The sequence below is a fragment of the Trichosurus vulpecula genome, chromosome 8 (assembly GCF_011100635.1).
Source record: "Trichosurus vulpecula isolate mTriVul1 chromosome 8, mTriVul1.pri, whole genome shotgun sequence".
In the NCBI taxonomy this organism is placed as follows: domain Eukaryota; kingdom Metazoa; phylum Chordata; class Mammalia; order Diprotodontia; family Phalangeridae; genus Trichosurus; species Trichosurus vulpecula.
In genome coordinates, this window is record NC_050580.1 from 140,379,409 (window position 1) to 140,398,743 (window position 19,335).

General features: G+C 37.3%; 1 protein-coding gene across 5 annotated transcripts in view; it reads left to right on the forward strand.

Annotated features, from left to right (window-relative positions):
• Positions 1-19,335, forward strand: part of TJP1 (tight junction protein 1) — a 111,556-nt gene that overhangs the window by 30,134 nt on the left and 62,087 nt on the right. For all 5 annotated transcript variants that reach the window (XM_036736959.1, XM_036736960.1, XM_036736962.1 and 2 more), the window contains exon 2: positions 10,251-10,307. In XM_036736959.1, coding sequence (XP_036592854.1) covers positions 10,251-10,307 — 57 coding nt within the window. The remainder of the gene's footprint in view (positions 1-10,250; positions 10,308-19,335) is intronic.

The window sequence follows — 19,335 nt, forward strand, 5'->3', positions numbered from 1 at the left end:
TGTTGTGAAAGATTAACTATGTTTTGCTCCTTCCTAACCTACCCCCCTTTACTGAATTTTCTCCCTTGACCCTGTCCCTTTTCAAAAGTGTTTGCTTTTGATTACCTCCTCCCCCTGTCTGCCCCCGCTTCTATCATCCCCCCTTTTTTATCTTCCTCCTTTTTTCCTGTGGAGTAAGATACCCAATTGAGTGTGTATGGTATTCCCTCCTCAGGTCAAATCTGCTGAGAGCAAGATTTACTCATTCCTCCTCACCTGCCCGCCCTTGCCTTCTAGAGTACTGCTTTTTACTTGCCACTTTTATGCGAGATAATTTACCCCGTTCCATCTCTCCCTTTCTCAATATATACTTCTCTTACCCCTTAATTTGATTTTTTTTTTTTTAGATATCATCCCTTCATATTCAACTCACCCTGTGCCCTCTGTCTATATAAATATATATACATACATAGACACACACATATACATATATATACATAAACATATATATGCATATTCCTTTCAGCTACCCTAATACTGAGGTCTCATAAATTATACAGATCATCTTTCCATGTAGGAATGTAAACAAAACAGTTCAACTTTAGTAAGTCCCTTATGATTTCTCTTTCTTGTTTACCTTTTCATGCTTCTCTTGATTCTTGTGTTGGGAAGTCAGATTTTCTATTCAGCTCTGGTCTTTTCACTGAGAAACCTTGGAAGTCCTCTATTTTATTGAAAGTCTATATTTTGCCTTGGAGCATGATAGTCAGTTTTGCTGGGTAGGTGATTCTTGGTTTTAATCCTATCTCCATTGACCGCCGGAATATCGTATTCCAAGCCCTTCGATCCCTTAATGTAGAAGCTGCTAGATCCTGTGTTATCCTGGTTGTTTTTCCACAATTCAAATTGTTTCTTTCTGACTGCTTGCGGTATTTTCTCCTTGACCTGGGAGCTTTGGAATATGGCAACAGTGTTCCTAGGAGTTTTCTTTTTGGGATCTTTTTGAGGAGGTGATCTGTGGATTCTTTCAATTTCTATTTTACCCTCTGCCTCTAGAATATCAGGGGAATTTTCCTTGACAATTTCTTGAAAGATGATATCTAGGCTCTTTTTTTGATCATTGCTTTCAGGTAGTCCAAAAATTTTTAAATTATCTTTCCTGGATGTATTTTCCAGGTCAGTAGTTTTTCCAATGAGATATTTCACATTGTCTTCCATTTTTTCATTCCTTTGGTTCTGTTTTAGAATATCTTGATTTCTCATCAAGTCCCTAGCTTCCACTTGCTCCAGTCAAATTTTTAAGGTAGTATGTTCTTCAGTGGTCTTTTGGACCTCCTTTTCCATTTGGCTAATTCTGCCTTTCAAGGCATTCTTCTCCTTATTGGCTTTTTGGAGCTCTTTTGCCATTTGAGTTAGTCTATTTTTTAAGGTGTTGTTTTCTTCAATATTTTTTTCAGTATTTTTTTGGGTCTCCTTTATCAAGTCATTGACTTGTTTTTCATGGTTTTCTTGCATCATTCTCATTTCTCATCCCAATTTTTCCTCTACTTCTCTAACTTGCTTTTCCAACTCCTTTTTGAGCTCTTCCATGGCCTGAGACCAGTTCATGCTTTTCTTGGAGGCTTTTGATGTAGGCTCTTTGACTTTGTTGACTTCTTCTTGCTGTATGTTTTGATCTTCTTTGTCACCAAAGAAAGATTCCAAAGTCTGAGACTGAATCTGGGTGCGTTTTCTCGGCCTGGCCATGTTCCCAGCCAACTTACTTGACCCTTGAGTTTTTTGTCGGGATATGACTGCTTGTAGAGCAAAGAGTACTGTGTTCCAAGCTTGAGGGGATGCGCCGTTGATTTCAGAGGTATTTCTATACAGCCAGCTCTGCCACACCAGCACTCCTCCTTCCCCAAGAACTGCCAACCTACACCAGATGCAAATCTTAAGCAGGCGCTGCACTCCTTCTCTGTTCTGCCACTTAATTCCTCCCACCAGGTGGGTCTGGGGCCAGAAGCAAGTGCAGCTGTAGTTCTGTAGCTGCATCACCTTTGCTGCCCTTGGGGCGGTGGCCAAACTGAACTCTGTCCCCTGCAGTTTTTCCCACTAACCTTCTCTGTTGTCTTTGGTGTTTGTGGGTTGAGAATTCTGGTAACTGCCACAGCTCACTGATTCAGGGGGCTAGGGCCTGTTCTGCCTGGCTCCTGGTCTGATTGGTCCTGCCACCTCCCATGCTGAGCTCTGCTCTCCTCCACTCAGTGTGCAATAGACCTCATCCAGCGACCATCCAGGCTGTCCTGGGCTGGATCCTTGCTTCCCTCTGCTGTTTTGTAGGTTCTGTAGTTCTAGAATTTGTTCAGAGCCATTTTTTATAGGTTTTTGGAGGGACCTGGAGGGGAGTTCACGCAAGTCCCTGCTTTCCAGCCGCCATCTTGGCTCCGTCCGCTTATTCCTTTTTCAAGGATATTTCTGCCCTGGATTATCCTCACAATCTGCTACCTCTGCTCCTGTTCTGGAATTGTGTGGAATTGGAGTCTCACAACTGTGCCCAGTACATTATAAAGTCATGTAATTTAGTTTTGAGTCCTCCTTTCAGGAGGGTATTCTACCTTAATTGATTCCCTACCTCACTCACCACAAAAGCTTTGCCAAATCATTTCTCTCTCCCTTCCTCCCCATAACTGAAGAACTTTGTCTCTTTGCTAAGGTCATTTGATGTTGGTTCCCTCTTTTCCCCTTCTCTTAATGTCAAAACTTCTTGCATCAAATCCCAGCTCCCCTGCTTTCCCTCAGTCTGAAAATGAGATGGCGTTTTTCCTTGTTAAAGTCTAACCCTCTAAATGTGCCCTTGATCCTATTTCCTTTCATTTTCTCCAGTAGGTTGCAGTCTTAATCATAACCCATCCCTGTCTTTCCTCTTCAGTCTTTTCCTGTCTGCTGGTTCTTGCCGTATTGCCTTCAGACATACCCACATCTTTACAACCACATTCCTTAAAACAAACAAAACCTTCACTAGATTATACTATTCCCTCACTTCTATATCTTTTCCTCCAGTCAGACTCCTAGCAAGAATTGTCTACATTCACTGCCCCTCTTTCCACTCCTCACTCCTTAACCTTTTGCAAAATTTGATTTCCTATCTCATCTCTCAGCTAACACTTTGGACCTCATCATTTAGCTCTCTTTTCTCAGTTACCAATGCTCATTTAATTGCCAAATCTGATGGTCTTTTTCTTCTTATCCTTGTCACCCTGTATTTGATATTGTGTGATGAAATACTCATTACATCCTGGGTCAGATATAATTTCTGTTTTGCCTTCAAAGCCTTTCATAACCTGATATGCCCCCTTACTTTTCTAGTCTTCTTGCACCTTGTACCACCTTTCCTACCTCCAAGTACCCTGCCAGTGACACTGGACTCCTTGCTGTTCTTGAACAAGATACTTCCATCTCTGGACTCTCCTTTTCTACTGACTGCTTCCTCTTTCTGCAGTGCTCCTCCTCATCTCTACCTCCTGGCTTCTCTCAAATCTCAGCTAAAATCCCATCTTCTACAGGAAACCTTTCCCAATCCCTCTTAATTCTAGTCCCTTCCGTCTGTTGATTTCCAGTTTTTCCTGTATACAGGCTATTTGTACATATTTATTTGCATGTTGTGTCCTCCATTAAATTGTGAGCTCTACAAGAGTAGGGCCTGTTTTTTTTTCCCCTCTTTACCTTTTTTGGTATCTGTGGCATTTAGCACAGTTCTTGGCACATAGTAGGTACTGTTGACTCATTGGGTGGTAAATCACAGCTTTTCTTTTTTAAAATACTTTTTTTTGTTATTCTGAGCTTGACAGATATGAACAATTTCAAATTATACCACTAATATCAGGTACACCTTACATTAAAAATATGTTATGTATGTGTGTATATATATACATACATACATACACATATACATATATGTATGTATATATTTAAAATTTTTAATTTTAAAGCTGTCCTACTTGTTCGGGTCAACCCCTGAGGTTCCCTTTTCTCTTAAATGAATTTTCTAATGGTATAAATGAACTTCTTTTCTTTAACTCTTGGACATCACTATCATCAGTTCTTTTCTCCTTCCTGACCAAAACAGCAGTGAAAGAAATCCCTTGTTAACTATTAAACATAACCATGTAAAGCAGATTGACAGATTGGCTGATGCTGAAAATTTATGTCTTATTTCATTGTCAATCTTATGTCAATCTGAAATCCCTTAACTCTAATAGTAGACATTGGTCATTTTGTTTTAAGTTCCAAGTCCTTCAAATTTGTCTGTCTTTACGATATTGCATCTCGTGTATAGATTGCCCTCATGGTTCTGCTCTATTCATTCTGCATCAGTTCGTGCCTTCTCAGGTTTCTCTGACGCCATCCATTTCATCATTTCTCATGACCCAATAGTACTCCATAATACTCATGTACTATAACTTGTTTAGCCAATGCCCAGCTGATAGTCATCCACTTTGTTTCCAGTTATTTGCTATAACAAAAATAGGACTATCTACACATAGGAGTGCATTCATTCTTTATTTGATCTTTGTCCTGTAGTAGTATTGTTGGAACAACAGGCATGCACAGTCTAGTGACTTCTTCATTGTATAGTTCCATGGCACTAACCAGAAAGCTTGAACTTATTCACAGCTCTATTAAAGATGTGTTGGTTGGCCCATCTTCCCTATATGCCCTCCAAACAATTGTTATTTCCTTTTTTTGTCATGTTAATCTGATGGATGTGAGGTATACCTCAGTTCAATTTGCATTTTCTTTTTTGATGCCCGTTGGTAACTTAGATTTCTTCCTTAGAAAAGTTTGGCTGTTCATATCCTTTGACTATTTATCCACTAGGGAATGGTTCTTATTCATATATATTTAAATTAATTTCTTGTATATTTTGGTTATCAGACCTTTGTTAGGGAAATTTTCTACAAAGATCCTCCCCTCCCCCATTTAATGGTTTCCCTTTTGATTGTAACTTGATTTTGCTTTTGCAGAATTTTTTCAATTTTATTTGATCATCAAAATTGTCTATTTTCTCTCCATTCATCTCTGTCTTTTGTTTGGTCATGTATTCTTTCTTTGTTTGAAATTCAGAAATGTCTTGTTCCTTGCTTCTCTAAATTGTTTATGATGTGACTTTTTTATGTAGAGTATATGTCCGTTCAGTGTTTATTTTGTCTTATTGTGAGAATAGTGGTCTAAACCAGAGGTTCCCAAACTTCTTTGACCTACTGCCTCCTTTAAAAAAAAGTACTCAGTGCTCCCTTGGAAATCTGCTTTCTTTAACCTTTTAATGACTTTTTGGGGGGTAAAATTTGTCATTTAAAGAAAATACGTCTTTTTTAAAATGACACATCTTGAATGTAATAATTTATTGTAAATTTGTGGGTTTTTTCTTGCATTGAAATTTCGATGACACACTGTTATTATCATGTAACTGTATAAGATCATATTATAAACAAGTCATTGCATGTACATATTCGTATGCTGGACTTGTAGACAATGCCTAACATGCTCACCTGCCAACACTTGCTTGTTAAGACTTGTTGGCAGACTTGACCACTGATCTGTTATAACTTGCATTTTGTGTGTTTATTTGGAAAATAATGTAATCACTATGACTTCAACTCTGTTACATAATAGATGAAACATTTATGAACGCTTTTTCAAAATTTTCTTATTTTCTCATTCTGCTTTATGCGTCCACTGCCCCCTTATTCTTATTCAATGCCTCCCAACCCCCCCCCCCCCCATCATCTCCCACTTTGGGAACCTCTTGCTAAACCTAATTTTTTCCTGTCAGTTTTTGTTAATAGTATATTCTTATTCCAGTAGTTAGTCTTTATTAAGCATTATGTTACTATGTCAGTTGATTCTTTATGTTGTGTACCCAATCTGTTGATCAATCCCAGATCTTTTTGTTGGCTAGCCAAGCTATCCCTTTGCTGTGCTTGCTTTTCATTTAATACTAAACAAAATAACTCCCCAAAACACAAGCATTTAAGACAGAAAATGATGTTCCATAAGTTGTTAATTGAGGGGAGAATACATTTGAGTTTGATTTAAAAAAAAAGGTTGACATTTTTTAACAGGTCAGAAGCAGAGGTCATTCTATGGATAAATGACAGCATGAGCAAAAGTCATGTTGTTGAGGTGGCATGGTATGATTTTTGACAGAGTGGACCCCTTTGGGAGTATAGAGTGAATGGGGATGGTTATAGTTTGAGGTAAACCTCGAAAGGCAAGGTGGTGCAATAGAGTTTGAGTGTTATTCAAGTCATAGATAGTCTCTTAGAGCTCTGACTTTCTAGATGAATAGATTGACTTGATCTGTACTGGATACGATAGAGAAAGGAGAGACACAAAGAACTATATCAGAACTATTCTAATAGTACAGATAGACATAATCAATCCAAATTAGGATGACAGCAGTAAGAATTGAGGAGTGAAACATGAGAATCAGTAAATGACTAGATAGAAAAGGATCATGGGAGGAGTAAAAGATAACCCCAAAGGTTATCCAGGAGACACAGATTCTCTATCCAGCTTTCATGCTCTGCAAAATGGTGATAATTATACTTGTAGTCCTTAACTTACTGAGTTGTCATGAGGACTAAAAGGGAAGCACCAGTATTAATTTTATAGTCTGAGATGGTCACCCCTTAAGGAAGCTAGGAGTCTTACCTCTGAATTTGATTAGGTCAGAATACTAGAGAGATAGGGCATTGGCAAGAGTTTGCCAGAGTTCCCACAGCCCTGGGGACTGTATGTTATACAATATTTTAAAAATAGCTATAATGCGTGAGCATACTGTATAAGAATTTAGATTTTGAGGAATAGGCTCAAATTGAAATTTCTTCTTTTCTGACTTATGGCTGTTTCCCTGGTGAATATGGAGAAGTTGGGGAGTAGTATATCCTAGGTTTCCAAAGTGGGAGATACTGTCTCCTTGGGGGCGCTGGAACAATCCAGGGAAGGCAGCATGCAAATTTAAAAAAAAAACCAAATTGTTAAAGGGTTAAAAAGTAGATTTCCAAGGGGTCACTGAGTAATTTTTTTTTGGAAAAGGGGCTGGTAGGCCAAATAAGTTTGAGAACCTCTGCTTTAAATGTTTTGTTATAAGTCAGGTCATTAATTTTTTTTCTCTTGCATTTTGCATTTTATGGTTCATGAATGTTTTATTACATTTCAGTCATTAGGCTGAATCATCCTATTTCAGTCTGGCTTGAATATGTGGCCTAGTCAGCAGATACCTATTTCAATGACTATCATAGTTGATACGAGAAATGGTATTTGGATGGCCAGTGGAGAGTTTGGTAACCTGTTTCTGCGCATTTCCAAGTGTTTATGGGGAGCTGTCTCATTGGGATGAAGTGGTTCCTATTGACCCTGCAGTTAGCTAGGTGGATATTCCAGGATCTTGGCATGGATTGCAAAAATCAGTATTCTGTCTTTTATGGTTTTAAGAAAAGCAGGATCAACAGCACAACAAAAATGAAAATAAATTGCCTTTGCATATTTAGCACTTAGATACCCATGATGTTGTTCAGTTGTTTTTCAGTCTTGTCTGACTCTTCATGACCCCATTTGGTATTTTCTTGGCAAAGATCCCGGAGGGGTTTGCCATTTCCTTCTCCAACTCATTTTGTAGATGAGGAAACTGAGGCACACAGGGTGAAGTGACTCGCCTAGGGTCATGGAGCTAGTAAATGTCTGAGGCCTGATTTGAATTCTTCAATCCCTGTGCTCTATCCTCTGTGCCACCTAGCTTACCTGGAGACAGAAATTAAATGTACTTTAAGCTTTTAAGACTCATGCCTTAAAGGCTCAGGGACACTTGTTAGAGCGTAGATGCTGGAGATGAATTTGATAGTTTATAGGTGGAAAACCTTTTAGAACTCACTAATTCCATTAAGAATAGATAAACCTAAAAGAATGTGTTTAATTACATTGAAATTCGGGTTTTAAAGAATGACGATGGGAGATGGGTTGAGGAAGAGACTTCAGATATAAATCTCATCTAAGAGCCTGAAGCTTACCATATTACTGCTCCTCTAGTCACAATTAATTGTTATTCTCACCACAAACATTACCTTGAACTTCAGCCTTTAGACAGTTCTAAAGTTGGCCTTCCTGGAGTAGTATGTCAAATGCCTTGAAAACATTAAAATGCTAAATGAATATTTGTTGCTTGTTGAGTACACCCACCACAAAAAAGTGGGATTTTAACCTAGGCCACTCCACCAACAGGACCCACTACGGTGGGTCATGGCCTGCTCTGTCACTTTGCTGTGCTGTATTTAGGCAGTGTTTACGAAACTTGGCATACCTAAGAATACCTTCGTTGTCATTCTTTGGTTGTAAAATTATTAATTATAGGTCATGTTATTTATGACTTTAAAAAACAACCTTTATCTAAGATTGTACCAAGTGAAGAAGGTTGTGAGTCAAGAACTATGGAAGGTTTTTGAATAGACAGTGACGTAATTTTACCTATGCGTTAGGAAGATGGATATGATAGCAATTCTCTGTATAGGTGTTTTTTTTTTTTTAGTTTTCACAGTTAATTGCAAAGGTTTTCAGACTTGTGGGCAGTTCTTCCCACTGAATTATCTTCATGTAGAAGTATTTGAAACTGCTTACATAGAATTCATCAAGTTCCATTTGATCATCAGTATCTGTTTGTCCCCTTGAATGAAGCTTTTTCTACATAGCAATTCTAAGCACTCTTGTATGATGCAGTCAATCCTTTTGATATCACAGATGTTATTTTTGAAAAGATTTATTATTGCTTATTAAAAACATTTAGTTGGGGGGGAATTCATTTGTCTTTTCAATCAATGTAGACTAGTGAACACTTTCAAGTTTGTTACTTCAGTTAGTTTTCATGACATCTAAATCATTGGCACAAAGTGAATACAGCAGCATTCCTTATCAACTTTGATAGTACTTTTGAAGCCTAATGATAAATAAAGTGGATCTCAAAGGTGTATCTTTAAAGGTTTAACACAGCTACTTAATGTCTGAAGGTACTTTTACAAAAGCCTCAAACCCACTGGCTGTACCTGCTATCTATCCTTTTATCTCTTATTAGCTATATTGTTACTATTTATTACCACATTTCTCTGACTTCATTCGGATTTCTCCTGCTATTCAAATGCTCATTCAGGACTGGTGTCTTATATGGGGTGCCTCTGCCACTGTATCAGTGGTAGTATTGGGGCTTACCATCCTGCACGAACCAAAACTGGGGAGCTGGCCCCAATCAGGGGGAAAGAGAATAGCACAGTCAAGGCCAGCAGCTGCAAGTACACAGAAGAGCTGTGCTGCTCTTTTCAGTTCATATAAATATAAATGTATGTATATATAATTTTATTGTTCCTCTGAATTCTCTTGTGTACACCACACTTTGGAGACTACTGTGTTAAATTGTGTATATTTGTATTTCGTACTTGAAAGTAATCAGAAGTTTAAAAAAAATTTAATTAACATGAGTTAGAAATTTATGTTTGGTCATGTTGAATTATTTTATTATGGCTCCAGGAGCTGTCAGTTGAATTTAACTCTTAGAAAAATTTCTTAGTTTAAATTCTAAACCAAATTGTATGGTAATTATAATGTACTTAGAATGCAAGTTGCTCATTTCATGTTAGTTCATGTGTTATTATTATATATTTACTAGAATTGGCATTTTTCCATGTTGTAAATTAAGTTTGGGAACTTTGATTATGAAGTGAAATTGACAGTATGGCAGCAAAATTGATTTATTACACAGACTAAATTATTGACCAAAAGCATGAAATGTATCTGTAATGTGTATTTATAATGGAATTAAGGATACTTTCATGTTTTAAAAACACAATTAATTGGAATTGTATGACTTTGAAATGACTACATCTCACTTTAACTGATTGTTTGGTTAACATATTCAAAGTATAGAATTGTGCCAAAATTATGAGGCTAGATAGTAGATAATTGTTGTTTTTAGCAGTTGTTTGGCCAAATGAGGCATGTATCCAAGTTGTTAAAAACAAAGGAAGTTCCAGTATGTAGTTTCCTATCGCCTAAAAACAAAAAAAAAAACCCCAAACCAAAAACTACTGTTTCTTCTGTAACTATAAAGTTAAGAGTATCTTTAACACAGAGAAAGTTGTTATTCGATAATGGTAAATTGTTTGTTGCTGATACAGTAATTTTTTCTTTGAAGAATACAAACTAGTAACATACTAAAGTTGGTCTCTTTTTTCCCTTCTTGCCAGAGCACAACAATGGAGGAAACGGCTATATGGGAACAACACACAGTGACGCTTCACAGGGTGAGTTTTTACCACAGTAAAAATCTAACTCAGGATATTGGTCTAAAACAATAGAGTAAATCCAGATGTCAGGAAACGAAAGAAGGAAATTAAGTGTTTTTTTTCTTTTCTTTCTTTCTTTCTTTTTTTTTTTTTGGTTTAAAATTAGTTACTGTTCTTTGCCAAGATCATTGTTAAATGATTATTTTTTGACATAATGGGATTTTTTTGACTTGTCATTATGCTTTCTGAATTTGGGGTGATAACTACAGAACTTTTAATAAATTCAAATTCCCTAAATGTTGAGTAATTTGACAGACAACAATATGTTGGCATAAGTCTCACACACACACACACACACACACACACGCGCGCGCGTGCGCACGTGTACACACACACACAGACACCCCCACCCCCACCCACCAACAGACTTTCAGAAGTTTGCTGTCAAGTCCACAAATAGACTTGACTTTTTTTAATAGACTACCTCTAAATTGCATTATACTTTTTAGGTCTTTGTTAAATCAAATGCACGTCCTAGCACAGTTTATACATTAGATGCTCAATGAATATTTGTTGATTTGATGTCAGTTGTCTCTTAGCTCTAAAGTTTCTTTAGCCTAGAGTCACTGATTTTGAGCTAAAAGGGACCTTAATTATCTAGTCCAACACTTTCATTTTAACAAATGAAGGAACTGAGACCCAGAAAGGTTTAGTGACTTGTATAAAGTCATATAAGCTGATTAGTGAGAGATTGATAAGGTCTTTTTACTTTACCAATGATTCACCACACTGCTATTGCTGTTGCCTAGGTAAGCTGCTAATGCTGTTCGGTAACAGTTACTAATCCTGAAAGCTGGGATAGGGAGGCTTGGTTGCCATAAACTCAGCATAATTATTCATTCAGCAAACATTTATTGAACACATAACTTTCTAAAAAAATTCCGAACTTAAATATGAAAGTGACTATGAATTTTGATGTACAGCTTGTTTTTTATATTTAAGTGCATAATAAATTCAATATGCAACTTTCAAAACTATCTTGTTTTCTTATGATTTCTTCTAGGTTTCTCTTTTCCATATATTTTAAAAAATACTTAAGTGACTCTCTTTTTCTTTTTGGCAACCTAATCCTTAAACCTTTTTCACTAAGATAAATCTCATAACAAATATGCATAGTCAAGCAAAAGAAATGTTCACATATATATGAAAATGTATGTCTTATTCTGTACTTTTAAGTGCATTCCTCTACTTCAGAAAGTGGGTAGCATGCTTCATCATTGGTTTTCTGAAATCACATTTGAACATTGCATTGATTAGAATTTGTAAGTCTTTGAAAGTTGTTTGTTCTTAAAATGTTGGGACTCAAATTCATGTTAAATCTCAGCATTCAGAGGAGTGGCCAAGTCAGATTTACTTTGAATTGCTGTAAGCTTACTATTCACGGAGTGGAATCTTAGGGGAGACTTCCTGTCAAACCATGTCCACCTCAAAACAAACAGCCATGATTTTCTCTTTTGATGAAGTGTATAAAATGCGCAGAAATGTCAGCTCACTTAGGGAGATACCATATGTATCTTGGCCTAAGTGGCTCACAGTTGATGTCTACAGTATTCTGTGAAAATTTCTTTCATTAAGAGAATAATAATAATAATTAGCATTTAATAGAGCACTTTCTGTACATTATCTCATTTGATCCTCGCAGCAACCTTGTGAGGTAGGTACTATTCCCATTTTAAAGATGAGGAAACTAGAGAGAACTATCCTTACAATATTGTGTATAAATTATTTTCTGTTTGTGGTTACTTACTGTGCATCAGTTCATCTAAGTCTTTCTAGGTTTATCTGAAATTATCCCCTTCATCATTCCTTACATGAGCAGATACTTTCTGCATATCACTGTGTGGGATGTTGTAGAGTAGTGGTGCCAAAGTCACCTTGAAATGAATCTCTGCAGGCCACACATCAACTTAGAAAACCATAAAATAACGTTATTTATTTATATTGTATTTTTATTTTGTCAAAAGCTTCTCAATTACAATTTAATCTAGTTCAGCTAGGGAGTGTTGGGGTCCAGGCTCCATGCTACAATATGTTCGACAACCTCTGCTATAGAGTAAACTGTTAAGGACATGGGCTGTGCCTTAAGGAATTTGCAATCCATTAAAGAGGAGAAAAGACTATGTGCTACAAGCTTAAGTGTCATATGAGTTGTAAAAAGGGTTTCAGAGTGATACTGATTTGGGATAAACGATTGACTTGTACATCACTGTATTTTGTAGACATATTTGACTCAGGTCAGTTGCCAAGATGTTATTTCAACATATGAAATGAGATACTATTTAGAAAACTGGTTATTACCTTAAAATGATTGATTTGGAACAATCTTCAGTCACTACTCAACTTGATTAAAATCTGCTTCTTTGCTTCCTACTTGCTAGCTGTCAGGTTTTGCTCCAACTATTTCTGCTCAGTTCCTTACTCCTTTCTCTATTTAGCCTTTCTGTTCTCTGCCCTCTCCTTGCTGCCTTACTGCAAAATGCAGAATTGGCGATTACATTCTTCTCTGGGATTCACTTCCTTCTTCCTTCCATTTGGAAGCATATGGACTTCCTTTTTCTACTTAGCAGTTTTCCAGCTTTCATATAGTTTATCTAGCTGTTGGTTAAAAAAGTAGAAGTAAAGAATAGGTGAGAAGAAGAGGATAGCGTGACTGTCAAAGAATAAGATATAAGGAAAAAGACCATGTTGTCAGTTTGGGAGGTAGGAATGAAAGACTTGGGAAACAAGGAAATAAGTTAGACTCAGGATAGAGGATAGAGATGCGAGGAATAGGATTTTTTAAAAGTAGAAGAATATAACATGTTGCATTTGTAAACCTTATTTCCTAAATAACTGTTGCACTTTTGAGAGATTGTGTGTAGGAGATAAAATTCACTGTATTTCATATGTGTATATGTGTGTGTTGCTGTATCAGTGGGCCTTTATTGACGAGAAAGGACTGACTCCAATGGTTATTACCTTTAGGAAGAATGAAAGTAAAAAGATTGAAGAATATCATTGTGATAGAGGCCATATGGGAACATGCTCCTTCTGCATGCTGGGTCAGAAGTGTCCTCAAATCTTATGCCAGTTTAGCTCAAATATTAAATCTATGTCAGTCTTTTTCTTTATTTTCACCTCCAGTCCTTGCTGTTTTCTCAGCCCATTTCCCCTCCTTGGCCTCATTTAACCTTCATTGTCTGGACCCTGTTGTTCAACCAAAAAACTCTTAGCTGTCTTTGAATGAATCCTTTGCTTCCTTGTCCTGTCAGTAATCCTATCTTGCTAAACCACTACCTTAAGGTTTTCCCACTGTCTCTTTTCCTACTTCTCTGTTCCCATTCATGTTCTCTGTTCCCATTCATGTTCTTTGGACACTTCTGGATAAAGTCACATAATTAGTGCTACTATGTTCCATACAAATATATTATCTAATCTCAACCAGACTGTTCTTAGCTGCTGTATGGCATTCCTTTTATTCTTCCTTGATTAACTCTGCAGCAGGTCTTACAAAACTCTCTTCTCTTTTTGCTCGAACATATCATACAGTCTCCTTCTCTCCCTCTTGGCAAAATACTCTACCTCCAACTTTTGAGTAAATGAGGTCATATCTTATAAATGGCTTCTCCTCTACACCTCATTCTTCTCTTATACTCATCCCTTATTTTCCCCTACTTTACTCCATTCTCTCAGATAACCCCACTTCTTGCCAGGACATCTATCTTTCAGCTTGTGCTCTTGAATCTTTCCATTTGCTTCTCGGGAGAGGAAGCATGTTCTGCAGTGAGAGAATCTGGGTATCTGTGTTCAAAATCAACCTGATATTTACTACCTGCGTAACCTTGAGGAAGTCATTCCCATAGCCTCACTTTACTTATCTGCAGAATTCGGGGGTTGTATTGGATGACCTTAGAGGTCAATTCTAACTTACTTTTTAATGACTCCTTATCCAGTTCTCTTTAGCAGTCAAGACTCCTAGAAAGGAGTCACTTTTTTTTTTTTGCTACCCATTCCTTATTTTTTTTTTAAATTAAAATTCCTAGATCATATAAAAAAAAGATCTGTCTGCACTTTGAGTCCACTGTCTCTCTATCAGGAGGTGGGAAGCATATTTTTTCCTGAGTCTTCTGTAATTATGATTGGTCATTGTTTTGATCAGAGTACCAAAGTCTTTTAAAGATGTTTTTCTTGACATGCTGTTATAGTATAAATTGTTGGTTCTTGTTCTGTCCACTTCACGCTTCATCAAATCATATAAAATTTCTCTGAGGCCTTCTCCTTCAACATTTATATAAAGCACAATATCATTTCATCAGATTTATGTGCTGTAATTTGTTAGGCCGTCCCCTAAATAGCGGTCACCTCCTCAGTTTCCCATTCTTTGCCACCACTAAAAGAGCTGATATAAGTATTTTTATATATACTTAGAGTTTCTTTTGCTTAGATCTAATAATTAAACCTTAAAGATCTCTCCCTTAAACCACTTTCCCTCTTACTGCCCTTCCCTCTCCTTGAGTGAAATATATTTCTGTACTCAGTTGTGTGTGTATGTGTGTGTCTGTGTGTCTCTCCTTTCACCAGTTGAGAGTGAAGTTCAAGTGTTGCCTGTTCCTTCTACCCCTTCCTCCTTGTTTGTATATATTTTCACTTGTGTAGCCTCATTATACGGTTTTCTCCATCCTTCTCCCTCGTACTCACCTCTTTGCCTTCCAGTGGATTCTTTTCCCCATCCCTTTTCATTTTTCTTTTAAGATCATCAAATCATACTAGAACCCCTTCCAGATATTCTGTCTTAATGAGACTCTATGACCCCTGATGATGATACAATTCTGAGAGCACACATATAACATCTCATCATATTTGAATATAAGCAGATTATCCTTATTCTTGTTTATTCCCTTAGGACAGTTCATTCATGTTTACTCTTTTATGTTTTCTTGGCTCCTGTGCTTGCACTTCACAAAGTTTCTACACAGCTCTGATCTTTTCAGTAGGAATTTTTGGAAGTCCTCTATTTCAGTTAAAGGTCCATTGCCAAACTTATTGTAAGGTTCTGATCCAGCTTCAGATACTTACTAATTGTGCAACCCTGGCGAAGTCTCTCTCTCCCTCCCTCCCTCCCTCCCTTTCTCCTTCTCTCCCCCCTCCCCTTTTAGTTTCCTTATCTGTAAAATGGGTTTACCTTCGAGACATTTTTGAAGCATTTTGTAAACCTTAAAAGCACTATGTAAATGCTACTTGTTGTTGTTATAACTAATTATTATGTTTTTCTGATTACATTATTCTTGATTGTCAGCCTGTATCCTTTGCCTTCTGGAATAATCATTCCTGGCTCTCCCCTCCTTCATAGTGATGCTGCTACCTCAATCATATATGATATTGACTGTGGCTTGTCCCTCCATATTTTAATTCTTTCTGGCTCCTTGCAGTGTTTTTTCTTTTACCTGGAAGCTTAGGATTTTGTCTGTAATGTTCCTGGAAATTTTCACTTCATTCTATTTCCATTTTGCCTTTTGGTTCTAAAAGATCTAGGAGTTTTCTTGTATGATTTCTTGAGATAGGATATGTAAGCTCTTTTATTGGTTATGGCTTTCCGGTAGTTAAATAATTCTTAAATGATCTCTCCTTGGTCTGTTTTCCAGGTCAGTTTTTAAGATGAGATACCTTCCATTTTCTTCCATTTTTTTTTTTCTCCATTTCTTTGACTTGGAAATAATCATCTCTTGTTTGGTTCATGGTGTGTGTTGCTTGAGCAAAGGTTTTATACCTTTTGTTATATGCAGGCCATTAGCTTTCCAATTCTTTCTTCTATAGCTCTCATTTCTTTTTACTTTTTTTCCCCCTTCTAGCTCTCTTATTGCATTTACAAAAACATTTTTTAACTCTTGAAAATTTCCTGCTTTTTTTCCAGGAATTCCAGTTGAATTTGTGCCCAGACTGTGGGTTTTTTTTTTCTTTTCTCTCCCTCCCTCCCTCCTTCTCTCTCTCTCTCTCTCTCTCTCTCTCTCTCTCTCTCTCTCTCTCTGTCTCTCTCTCTCTCTCTTTTTTTTTTTGGAGGCTTGGCTTATAGATATTTTGGAGCCATTCAGGATTTATCTTAAGCACCCAGTCATCAGTAGCTTTTTATGATGGGATTCTTTTTTTTGTTAACTCATTCTTCCAGCCTACTTTCTGACTTTGTACTTGATGTTAAAACCAGGCCCTGTGTACTTCTGGAGGTAATGTCTGGGCTGGCCCTTCTCTTGTTTTCTTGAGGTATTGAATGTTGTGTTTTTCCCAGGATCTCAGAAACAATTTGGACTTGGGTCCTGCAAGGTTCAGAGTGGTCTGATTCAAGGCAAAGTCTGATTGCTCCCTTACTAGTTTACTGTGGGCTTATATTGGAATGTCACTCCTGGTTATAGGTCCCCTCCTCAGTTAGCCCTGGATCTGTGACCTGAAATTGATTATTAAGTGACGGAGCTGCCAGTTGGCATCTAATCCTGCACCATGTACAAGATTGGGCTCCTCTTTGCTAGATTTGGAATATTTTCTTGCCTTGATTGATGCACAGCCTTTCCCTGTGTTGGAATGTTCTTTGCATTCCTGGGGCCATTCCTGGCTAGGCCCATCCCCAGTGTCTGCAGACCTCTCTGTTTCCCTATGCTGACCTGTGCTAAAAAATAGCTCACTGTGACTTTAAGAAAAATTCCTGATTACAACTCAGGTGGTCTGGTACATTTTTGAGATCTCTTTGGATATGTTATGGGGAGACTTAGCCCTACTTTTTTCTGTTAGTCTGTCATTTTGGTTCTGCCTCCTGATTCACTTCTTGGTCTCCTGCAGTCTTGCTTCTGACTCCACCACTTGACTGATTTTGTCTTTCCAAAGTTTATTCCAGCGATTTAACTGTAAATACAGAACCACTTCCTGTATTTGTTTTTCTTGATTGCTTTGTACTTTCTGATTATAATACCAATTCTGTTCAATATGTTCTCCTTTTGAGTTTCTTTCTTGATTCACTTTCTGCTTGATATTCCTTCTCAGACTCCTTTTTTTGAGCATCATTTTTCTTCTGTTCGATGTTTGTGGCAATCTACCATGACTCCTTTTCTGGGCCCTGTTCTCTTTCTATACTTTGCACTGGTAATTGATCTTATCAGTTGCCATGGTACAGTTATGACTATACAAAGGATTTACAGACACACACACACACTCTCTCTCTCTCTCTCTCTCTCTCTCTCTCTCTCTCTCTCTCTCTCTCTGTGCTGAGTTCCACTTTACCAATAGTCATTCCAGAGGAATTTTATTTGAATAGGAGAAGGGTGACCTCTTCATTTGAGACCCTTAAGGGGGAGATAGCTGGGAAAGACATTTAAGTGATAAGAGATAAAAGGATGAGGGGGTTGAGAGAAGAGGATAATCTAATAACTCAGAAATGAGGCTTATTCTTCTTATATGTTCTTATTGAACTTAACCCCTAAAACCTGTCATAAGCTTCATTTCTCTCCTAACTTTATTTGTTGTACCCTTTCTCATTCAAAGATCGTTTTCCAAATAGAAAAGCAGGAACCAAAATATGCCTTTTGTTATTTAACATTGCGTCATCTGCCCCAAACAAGAACATCTCTTCTTTGCTGTTCTTCCTCTGATTATACTTAAATTTTTCTTTTGACAAGTTTATTCTGGACTTACGGCTTCTTTTCATTGTTCTTATTCCATGCCATTCCTTATTTATTTGTCTTTGGTTATGTGCCCCATCTTCCACCTTTTGTGCATGACCATGTCAAATTTTCAGCCCATAGGAGAGAGGCTCTTTGTGTAACCATATCTTTTTTTCCAGCTGCCTCTCTCCGTTCTTTCTCGTTTTGATTATTTCCGATTACATTGACAAAATTTTGTGTTTGAGAACTTTCCATCTCTCTTGATTCTAGTAATGGGAACATTTGAATGTTGGCTCAACTGTTTACTACATATGTGGCTGCCTTGGGCAGGTCACTCCCTTGTTTAAGGCACTTAGGCTTCTCATCTGTAAAATGGTGGTTAAGGAAGTAGAGTTTGACTAGATGAATCTTTAAGGTCCCTTCCAGCTTTAAGTCTAACATTTCATGTCTATGGTTTTCTTGCCCATTTTGAAGTCTTGTTTTCTCATTGTAGGACATGTCTTAGTTATTCAATTTTACAAACATTTATTTAGCACTTAGTTTATGTGCCTACTACTGTGTTAGATGTTAAATGAAATAGCCTCCTTCCTCAAGGAAATTATATTTTATTTGGAGGAGATACTGTGTGTAAATATAAGGGAATATAAAATCTATATAAAGAAATTTCTAATAAGTATAGAGAAGGAGGAACATTTGAGTTGAGCTTTGAATGGAGTAAAAGTGGAAGAAGGAATGCATTCTAGCCATTCAATAGCCTATGCACAAGCATAGAGAAAACAGATGTAATCTTGTATATTACAAGGGAAATTGGGCCAATTACCCTAAAATGTATAGTGCATAAGAGAGTTGGTGAGGAGAAGCTAGGCAGTAATGTGAAACAAGTGTGGAAAGACAGATTTGAGCTTGAGTCTGAAGTGCTTGAAGTGACTGAGTTTATATTTTATCCTAGATACAAACATTTCCTGAATCAGGATTGACATGATTATATTTTTGCTTTAGGAATATTAATTTGTAGGTGAGTGGATGATACATTGGAGAGAGGCAAGACTGGAGATGGTGGGATTAATTAACAGAGTAGACAGTAGTTGTGAAGTGATGATGCTTGAACCCATGGTGGTGGCTGTTCCAGAAAGTGGAGAGAAGAGAATGGAAGAAATATAGAGGTATAATCACAAAGACTTGGAAGCTAATTGCTTTGGATGGGGTTATGAAGGAGACTGAAGGATTGAGGATAACTCTGAGGTCCTGAAAATGTGGGTGACTAAAAGGATGGTAGTATTTTAGGTAGAAATATGGAAATTAGGGTGATAAGTTAGGTTTGGGAGATAATGTATTCTATTTTGGACAGGAAAGGGGTGTGCCTT